Source organism: Nelusetta ayraudi, unplaced genomic scaffold, assembly GCF_046127955.1.
Source record: "Nelusetta ayraudi isolate G7.1 ecotype Tasmania unplaced genomic scaffold, CSIRO-AGI_Nayr_v1 ptg000008l, whole genome shotgun sequence".
NCBI classification, from domain to species: domain Eukaryota; kingdom Metazoa; phylum Chordata; class Actinopteri; order Tetraodontiformes; family Monacanthidae; genus Nelusetta; species Nelusetta ayraudi.
Window position 1 is genome coordinate 168,214 of NW_027466058.1, and position 9,810 is coordinate 178,023.

The 9,810-nt window shown below is 44.9% G+C and overlaps 1 protein-coding gene and 1 pseudogene across 1 annotated transcript; both read left to right on the forward strand.

The window, feature by feature from the left end:
- The first annotated feature begins 171 nt into the window (after positions 1 to 171).
- On the forward strand, positions 172 to 3,013 carry LOC142883520 (NAD-dependent malic enzyme, mitochondrial pseudogene; annotated as a pseudogene).
- Positions 3,014 to 4,119: 1,106 nt separating this feature from the next.
- Positions 4,120 to 6,903, forward strand: tysnd1 (trypsin like peroxisomal matrix peptidase 1). The gene is made up of 4 exons (XM_076018436.1): positions 4,120 to 5,425; positions 5,782 to 5,912; positions 6,001 to 6,186; positions 6,354 to 6,903. The coding sequence occupies exons 1-4, from the start codon at positions 4,371 to 4,373 to the stop codon at positions 6,554 to 6,556; spliced, it is 1,575 nt and encodes a 524-aa protein (XP_075874551.1). The 5' UTR covers positions 4,120 to 4,370; the 3' UTR covers positions 6,557 to 6,903.
- The last annotated feature ends 2,907 nt before the right edge of the window (positions 6,904 to 9,810 follow it).

Consider the following 9,810-nt stretch of genomic DNA (forward strand, 5'->3'; position numbering starts at 1 on the left):
ACAAGAACTAGGACAAAATGCAAATTATTGGGGACAAGACATCAAAGTTCACCCACACAGACATTTCAGTGGAGAAAAACCTGTCTTCTCCAGAGCCATTTACTTGGGAAAATGCCATAATTCTTCAGCTGTGAAGCACAAGGGAGGAGCGGTGAGGCTGTTCTGGTGAACAGACACTCAGAAGAGCTCCAAAGATTTTGCATCGCACTAAAGCAAACACAAACACCGCCTCATTAAAATATTTACCTCCAGCACTTACGACAGGCACACTACTTGAAAAACAAGCAACTCGAGTTAAAATTCATTAGTGTGCACGTAGGCAGTGGAGTACAAAGCTATGTTTGAAGCTTGCACGCTAGCCTTAAAAGGAGACAAATGCCCTGAAGAACAAGAAGTGCAGCCGCAAGCAGCTGAAGAAAGGGGGTTGGTCTTAGCTTCCTGTCACCAGGGCTGCACCAAATATAGCCAAATATAGAGTGATGTAATGGAATCCTTTGATAAAGGAGCAAGATTAAAGAGAACACCTAATTGCTCCAAGCCTATTTTTTTTAAAAAGAATAATTATCTGTGGTTCACTTCCATTAGGCAACATGCCTGGAGTCCAAACCGCATTAAGCAACAATGTACTGAAAATTACAGCATTTTCTTTTCATTGAAGCTGATATTTCCCAAAACATCTCTGAGAACTGTTCATGCAGTCCAGACGCGACAATGATGTCCAGACTGAGGACGTCCTGGTCCCTGAGTCCATGTGTGCTTTCATGCAGATCAGCCCACACCAGAGTGAAGGGCAAGCCCCTCATGCTCAACCCCCGCACCAACAAAGGCATGGCCTTTTCACTGCATGAGCGGCAGATTTTAGGAATACATGGTCTGTTGCCACCCAAAGTTGAGACTCAGGAGACTCAGGCCATGCGTTTTCAGACCAACCTCAAGACGATGACGGATCCTCTGCAGAAATACATCTACCTGATGGGCATCCAGGAAAGAAATGAGAAGCTTTTCTACAAGGTCCTAATGGAAGATATAGAGGAACTCATGCCAATAGTTTATACCCCTACTGTCGGCCTGGCCTGTACTCGGTATGGACAAATCTTCAGAGGACCAAAGGGCTTATTCATATCCATTTGGGACAAAGGTAACATCCGCTCCATCCTAGACAACTGGCCTGAAACAAATGTTGCAGCAGTAGTTGTGACGGATGGAGAGCGTATTTTAGGACTAGGAGACCTAGGTGTTTATGGAATGGGCATTCCTGTGGGGAAACTCTGTTTGTACACCGCCTGTGCTGGGATTACACCCGAGACATGTCTACCTGTCCTGATCGACGTCGGCACGGACAATGAGACTCTCCTCAAAGATCCACTATACATGGGCCTGTACCAGAAGCGGGACCGTTCTCAAGCTTACGATGACCTGATTGACGAGTTCATGGAGGCCGTGGTTGAAAAATATGGGCAGAACACGCTGATTCAGTTTGAGGACTTTGGGAACCACAATGCATTCCGCTTTCTCAAAAGGTACAGGGAAAAGTTTTGCACCTTCAACGATGACATCCAAGGTACTGCGTCTGTTGCCTTAGCTGGCCTGTTATCAGCCCAGAGAGCCATTGGTAAACCCATCACTGAACACACAGTGCTTTTTCTCGGAGCAGGAGAGGCTGCCGTCGGCATCGCCAATTTGATTGTTGTGGCCATGATGGAGGCAGGGATAAGCAAAACTGAGGCAAGACAGAGAATTTGGATGTACGATGAACATGGATTATTAATAAAGGGCAGACAGGAGAAAACAGACGGAAACCAAGCGGCGTTTGTCCACGACAGTCCTGGTAATGTTCAGGACTTTTTAGATGCTGTCAACACCATTCGACCCACCACTATTATTGGGGTGGCAGGCGCAGGACGTTTGTTCACCCATGATGTTATCAAATCCATGGGAGCCCTGAATGAACGGCCAGTTATATTTGCCTTGAGCAACCCGACTGCGAAAGCAGAATGCACAGCAGAGGAGGCCTACATGCTCACTGATGGGAGATGTCTCTTTGCCAGCGGCAGTCCGTTCGGTCCAGTGACTCTGAGTGACGGCCGAGTCATCATGCCAGGGCAAGGGAACAATGCATACATCTTCCCAGGTGTGGCTTTGGCTGTGATCCTGAGTGGAGTGAGACACATCTGTGACACAGTGTTCTTAGAGGCTGCCAAGGCTCTTTCAGAGCAGCTGACAGATGAAGAGCTTGAGGAGGGCAGACTTTATCCTCCTCTGTGCAACATCAGGGAAGTTTCTGTCCAGATGGCTGTCAAAGTGGTGGAGTATGTGTATGCTAAAGGCATGGCCTGCCACTACCCCGAGCCTGTGGACAAGAACAGCTTTGTTCGAGCTTCTCTGTGGGACACCAACTATGACCCCTTCATGACAGATATCTACACCTGGCCAGGTGTCAGCCTCAGTCCCAAAATGTAACTAGTAGTGGAAGGGAATCAGACTGTGCACAATGCCACTCATTGTTTTAAAGCACCTTTGCATTACGGGCACATTGAGGTAAACATGTCCCCGTTTTGCCCCACATCACCTCACCGCATTCATATGAAATTTAAAGATTAGCTAAGAGCACATTAAAAATCACATTTAATAATGTTTTTTTTATTTTTATTTTACCTTTTTAATAATATTTGCCTAGAACATATACATGCAATGCAGCTGAAGGGCCACCTAGTGGTCCCACAAAGTATTGACTAAGAGTTTAAACGTTTTTTGTCAAGTGTAGAAAATGTCAACAGTTATTAATGTTGTTGTTGTTGTTGTTTTGTGTTTGAACTTGTTTTAGAGGTAATGTCCAAAATATCTAAAGAATATGATGAACGTGATCCAGAACATCAGGTTATTGGAAAAATAGGTTGTTGGGAAAAGTTTGGAAATTCCATAGCATGGAATGTAAAGGCCAAGAGAAGGGCAGAAGCTGGTCTTAGCACCTGGACAGTGTCTATTCTCAACTGCACATTAGGAGAATGGCAGGAAAGTCAGACAAAGATAAGAGGGTACTGACAAGGATCTTTTCTAGAGGAGCATCAACGGTGGAGTCATTACACTTTGAGTTCTAAGAGACATTACGTTTGGGACTGAGCTCCACAATAGATTTGGGAGCTTGTAAGGATTCTGGGTAAGAAAGCATTTAATGTTTTATTCTTTCTCTCATGGACTATAGGGTGGGGGACAGTGTTTACCCTTCAAAATAAATGCATACATTCTGAAAACAGATCATACATTTCTCATATCCACACCATTGGCCTAATTTTTAGGTAAAAATTTAAAAAAACAAAACAAAACAAAACCAGCCCACGTATCTAGTTAGGGTTAGGATTAGTGCAGTAGTTTAAAATAAAGGAAATTATGCTCAGGTTACTGCGTGCGTGATCGATCGACAGTAGTGGAGGTTGAATGAGTTGTAATATACAGAAACATGAACATGGATATTGTTTTCTGCAGTTAGACTACAATTAATTCCTATTTTAAACAGATAGACATTCTGAAGTATAAACCTTTAAAACAATAATCAAAACAGCGTGAGAACAGTATGAAATAATGGAATATTATCCAACAGCAGCGCCTGCCTCAAATTTGACCACACACACCTGATGATGACACCACCTGTTTCAAACAAAAACAATTAATTTATAATTACAGCAGCTCACATACACTGCATGTGCTATAGAAATATTCGTGTCACAAAGGGAAGGGCAATCTGCCGCGAAACAGAGATTATTGTAATGTGCATTTCTACAGATATTTCAAATTTTAACTTGATCTTTATCTCTTTCTTTTTTTTTTTTTCAATGAAACGTTTCAAACAACGAAATACACGACACTATAAATTATTAAGGAGTGTGGTACCTTTGTTTATAACGTATTGAGCTAACTAAAAAAAAAAAAAAATAAAAAAAATACCAACACTTTCATTTCAATATTACTTGTATGAGTTTGACAATATTACTTTGACGTGAACAAGCCGCGGCCCTTGGGTCCATGTAGGAGGTCTTGAGCGAAGCACGTTGCCACTTCCTGTTCACCAATTGGCTAAGAGCAGCGCGTGCTTACATCACGGCCAATCGAATCCGCCGGATCGAATCCTCCTCTTTTCGTTGACGAATGACGTCAAACCAGGAAGAACGGACTCGCTACAGTAAACAGTTACACCGTTTAAAGTTATATCCCGATTTTATTGCTTATATTGAACAATGTCTTGATTATTTATGCGTAACATGGAGATTTGCAGTGGACATAGCGCTCCACTTGCATGCATTTTGATGTTTTCGAAGGCCTAAAGTCACTAAACTTCGCCGGTGACATAAGGTTAAAGTGCACCAGCTAACGGCATGGAGCTGCGGGAGGTAGACAGGTGTTGCTGTGTGGTGTCGCTGTCGGAGGCCTTTTCCACGAAGACACCAGTCAGCTGCAGCGGAGTCGTCGTCCATCCTCAAACCGGGACGGTGATATGCAGCGGGCTCCCGTTCTCACGCTTCATCACCGACGCAGGGCCCCCACCGTCGGACAGCGGCTTCCTGTCACCCCGCAGCTTCAGTGAGCGACTAAACATCCGGGTCAGCCTGCCGGCCTGCAGCAGCTCAGCTCGGGGTAGCCTCAGAGCCCAATCAGCCCTGCACCGGGATGTTCCCGCAGAGTTGCTCCTGCTGGTGAACTGCCCAGAGTTCCAACAAGCTTTCCAGTCCGTGTTCCAAGAAGCTGACCAGTGGCGTTTTCACGCTGGCGAAGAGGACGAGGAGTTGGCCAGAGACGCTCAGTATCTCAGCTGGTTCGCCGTCCTCAGAACCAGCGTGGTGCTGGGAGATTCCTCTGACGTGAGAACCACACCCTGCCATAGCAGCGCATCCCTCCGGAAGGGTGCCCCGGTGGTGGCTTGCGGCTCCCCGTTTGGCTCCCTCTGCCTGGATCTCTTCATCGGCACCCTCAGCCGGGGCATCATCAGCAACCTGAGCGGAGAGGACAATGCCGTCATCCTCACAGACGCCAGGTGCCTACCCGGCACCGAGGGCGGAGGCCTGTTCCTCGTGAACAGCCCAAATGACGTGAGACTCATCGGGGTCATAGTGTCTCCCTTTGGATGGAAGGCCACCGAATGGATCGGCCTCTCTCTGGTCTGCTCCGTCCACTCGATCTTCAAAAACATCATCCGATGCAGGAAAGTTCAAGAGCCGATCTGGGACGAGTGGCTCTTTCCTGGGGACGACCGTCTCCAGATGTCCGCTACAGCGCTTCAGCCAGCTGCGGTCGAACACCCCATCGTCTGCTTAGTGGACAGTGGTCAGCTCTGGGGCTCCGGGGTCGTTGTCAGTCCCCAGTTAGTTATCACCTGCCGGCATGTTGTGAATGGACAGTCGAGAGTCACCTTGAAGTTCCATCACATGGACAGGTGGAGCATATTTATTGTTGTCTGAGGCTCTTAAAATACTGGCCAGCTCAGTGTTGGCCTTTTCTTCTGATTGGATATAAAAGCTTGGCATGTTTGTCTCATGTTTAAGCTTATGAAATTTGTGTATTTTCCTTGTGCAGAGTCCATTGAAACAAACTTGTTAAGTTCATTAGACAAATTGTGTGTCAATTACATTGAAGTAGACCAATCAGAATACATCCTAATCTCATTAGCAGCACTTTCTGTATTTCCTAACCTATGAGGCACCGAAGGCATCCAAATATCTCTCTCTGCAGGGCTTTTTGTGTTTGTGGCTGATATGGAATATCTTACGCTCGCTGATCTCTTCCACGCAGAGTCCTCAACATGGTGGCTGACGTTCTGTTTTCCACCAACGACTCGTCACCCTATGATTTGGCTGTGGTTCAGTTAAGAGAATCGTTTGCAGGGGCTTCGGTCCCTCAGATGGCAACGAGTTTTACCCCAGGTTTTGTGACATTTTTGGTTTTGCAAAGACCTTTAGAAGTTTCAGTATTCAATAAATTATTAAACAAAGACACTTCCCCTGAATGCAGGAGATCCTGTCGTTGTGGTGGGATTCGGCGGGATCGGTCGACACTGCGGTCCATCCCTGACCTGTGGCGTCCTCTCAAAAGCTATCAGCCTGGAAGACAAGCCGGTCATGCTTCAAACTACCTGTGCAGTACAAGCAGGGACCAGTGGGGGCGCCGTGGTGCACAGACACACCGGGAAGCTCCTTGGTAAGGGAATAAATAAAACCCATAGCACTTTATGCTTTTGATCAGCAGGGGGCACACGGACAACACTTTTTGATATACATGTATTTTTCACCTTCTGCATGATTGTTTTTCCAATTCTGACATATATATTTAAATGTATTTTATCTTATTTTTTATTTTTTTTGCAGGAATTGTGTCCAGCAATACAAAGGACGTCACCGCCAAAGTACTGTATCCACATCTCAACTACAGCATCCCAGTGAGCGTCTTCCGGGCAGCGTTGCAGCACTACGAGAAGACAAAGGACAGCAGTGTCTTCAGGGTGTTGGACACGACAGAGGAGAGAGTCAGAAGGGTTTGGAGGTTACAAGTCACTCAGAGCAAAATGTAACACAGCCACTGCAATGTAAAAAAAAAAAAGAAAGTGGGGGGAAAAAGACTGAACGGTCAAACCAGGACCGATGTAAACAACACTTCTTCATATTGTTTGTTTTATACACCAATCTAATATTTTTAAATGACACAACATGATATATTTATAGTTTAGCTTGTTACAAAAGCAGGCACAGACATGAAGGATGAAACGGAACGAAAGAAATCATAAATTTTTAAGGTTGAAAGTCATGCAGCATCTAAATCGAGCTGTCCCAGTGTCATGCAGTAAACAATGTGAAATATTTACAGCAGTGCAATGTGGAAATGAGCATGTTGTACTATACTGTAATAAGGGCAATAAAAGAGGAAATCTTTGTTGTATTTTTGCTTTCAATCTAAATAACTTCACATTTTAAAGACTGGAAGCTGAACAAAGCAAGCCGTGTTGCCCGTATTCACAATTTTCTAATTTCCTCACCTAAAGTATCAGAGTCCACGTGTGTGTGTGTGTGTGTGTGTGTGTGTGTGTGTGTGTGTGTGTGTGTGTGTGTGTGTGTGTGTGTGTGTGTGTTCGGAGGGGAAGGTTTTTAAATTTCACAGGAATCAAACGTCACGTCTGCCTTGGTCACATATGGTTCGCCTTCGCCCAGCAGGGGGAGGGGGACGGGGGGATGCATCACTGCTGGCTGACAGGTTGCGGAGAATGATTGGTCCCGTTGGGTCGCCGCAACACTTGCCGTCGGTATCAAGCATTCAGACATCTGTCGGCAAAATACATCCACTCACAGCAAGCACACTGAGGTTCCGACCCGCCGGGAGAGCGCCGTCGCCGCTTCGCCTCACTTCGGGAAAAGGTGAAAGTGAGGACTGTGGTTGCAGAAGATTGGCAACTTACTGTCAGAACCAACTCTCTTGTCCGGGCCTCCCAGGGACGTACCGTGCTGCGATGTCTCCCGCTGCTGTCAAATAGTTTGGAACTGAGAAGCTGGTTTGAGTGTTTCAGCGACGCTGAGGACTTGCTGATATGAAGGCCAGGGTCTGTTACTCACTATTGTTGGTCTCCCTAACCTGCATACCGCTACAGGGTGATGTACTTGACTTGATAGAAACAGCAAAGTCACACAAGATGGAGTGCACTACTCACATTTTGTTTCTTCCATCTGCTGCAAATCTTCATCGGAAAGAAAACTAAATGGTTTTTAACCAGTATAAGGTTGTTTTTTTTCTTCTTCTTTTAAATGTGTGACTGCTGCCTTCTTCAGTTTCTGGGTCTGAGGTTTTGCTGTGGCGCAGGTCTCACACCTGAGGCTCATATCCTTGATTGCAGGTCCCCTAGTTCTTCACTTCATCCATGCATCAAAAGCACGGTCATCTGGATGACTCACATTCCGTCATTCATTTTTATCATGATGCATGCTGAATAAAATAAATGAGAGTGATTCAACCCACCATCCTCTCTGAATACCTCTCACTTCACCTTGGACGGCGACCCTCGTCCTCACTCACCGGACATTCAGTTCTTCATTGAGCGCTTAAGAAAATAAAAGCACCACCTCCTGTTTTCTTAGACTCGAGGTGTGTGTGCGTCCTCCACCAGGGGGAGACAGAGTCACCCTTGGTCTACTGGCATCATGTTAACGATAATGGCTGTTATCTGTGATATCTGATATAGCCAAAGAGCGTTTTGATGCTGGCAGATTGTAGTCTTCAGTTCTTTGGATCGCAGCGTAGGAAAATACTGCATCTTCAGGCTAAATTGGGGTAAGGGGCGGGGCTAGACTCAAAATGCTGCCGGAGGTCTGGGCTCCCAGGCTTGTTTTCACCAGACTTGCAGATCTTTCAGATATGAACCCTTGAAGTCCTTTAATGTACAACCAATGTCCAAATTCGAGAGTCGACACAGTTCTGTTCTCAATTCTGTCGTACACATCAACCTCTCTATTAAACACAGACGAACGTCTCCAGTGTGCCGCTAAAATTCCTTCTCCTGCTCTGAATTGACTATCGGCTAAATTTGCCTTTAAAGATGGTTCATGTCGTGATGAATAATGCAGAGGGCTGTTCCTGTCTGGGTCTTTTCTGCCAGATAAAACTGTCTGTTTCTCCAAGAAATCTTTTTAACCATCCAGAAAGGGGATTTCAGTATTGTGTGATGTTGTGAGAGTGACGTTTGGGTTGAACCATTGATCTGATCACTGAAAATGTTAAAGTTCCCCTTTCCACAAAAAAAAAAGACACCAAAATATTATATATATTAATCTGTACCGTCTTTTCATAGGCTCAACAAAAATAATTATTCCAAACACAGTCATGGGTGTTTTCTGAGGAAGATTGGGCTCTTGTTATTTTAAATTGAATTCTTTGCACTGTTTCAGCACGTATGCGGAAGTGAAATTGGGAACTGTGACGGGGATTTGAGCTGCAGCTGTGAAGAAGGAAGCTGGAAGGAAGGAGCTGAGAGATCCAGCTGCGTGACGACAACATACACATTGAGAAAAAGAATTGCTTTTCTTTTGAATTGTCTGCATGGTACATTTGCTGTTTCCTTGAGCAAAGCCGACCAATCAGTCAAATCCTTCAGCGAAAGGGGGAAATAAAGGGGCATAGAGGAGTCTTCCTCTTCCTCCTCCTCCCCCACCTCCTCCTCGTCAACTGCAAACATTTCTTATTGAGCTAAACCTCAGCAATCACTGCATGTTTCAGTGCTGAAGTGAAAGCAAATTTTTACCTAGACCCCCTCGTCTTGTGCAAACCCAATACAAGACGTCAATACTGGCTTCAATAACACAGTTATTGAAAAACCCTCTCTCGGGAAAAAAAATATTCATTTCTCAGAGGAATGGCTGAAAATTTAAAAAATAAAATCTATGTCAATCACGGCAGAGAGTCTGTTCAGCTGCAGCGCAAGTGGATTGAAAAAAACAACAACAAACAACAAAACAACAACGCACACTGGGATGTACGGTGGCCAGCTGGTGCCACATAGAATAGTTTATTATCATAAGTTGTTTTTTTTTTTTTAATTAAACACAATAGTTGATCCACATTAAGATACGATGTACACTTTTCAACACAGCAGCGTGTTCTGCTCGTCTTCCCAGGCAAGGACGACATGACTAAGAGGTGACAATCTGCTTTCTGGTACATATGTTGTTTTTTTTTGTTATTTCTTTATTTTTATTTTTTCTTACGCAAGCTAAAGTGATGCGTGAGGAACACCCCCCTCCCATCCCCTCCTGATGCCTTTTTTTTAATTTATTTATTTATTTA

Coding starts and splice junctions, on each gene's coding strand:
- tysnd1 (XM_076018436.1), top strand. CDS start 4,371: ATGGAGCTGCGGGAGGTAGACAGGTGTTGCTGTGTGGTGTCGCTGTCG. Junction 5,426..5,781: donor AAGTTCCATCACATGGACAG/GTGGAGCATATT, acceptor TCTTCCACGCAG/AGTCCTCAACATGGTGGCTG. Junction 6,187..6,353: donor ACACACCGGGAAGCTCCTTG/GTAAGGGAATAA, acceptor TTTTTTTTGCAG/GAATTGTGTCCAGCAATACA.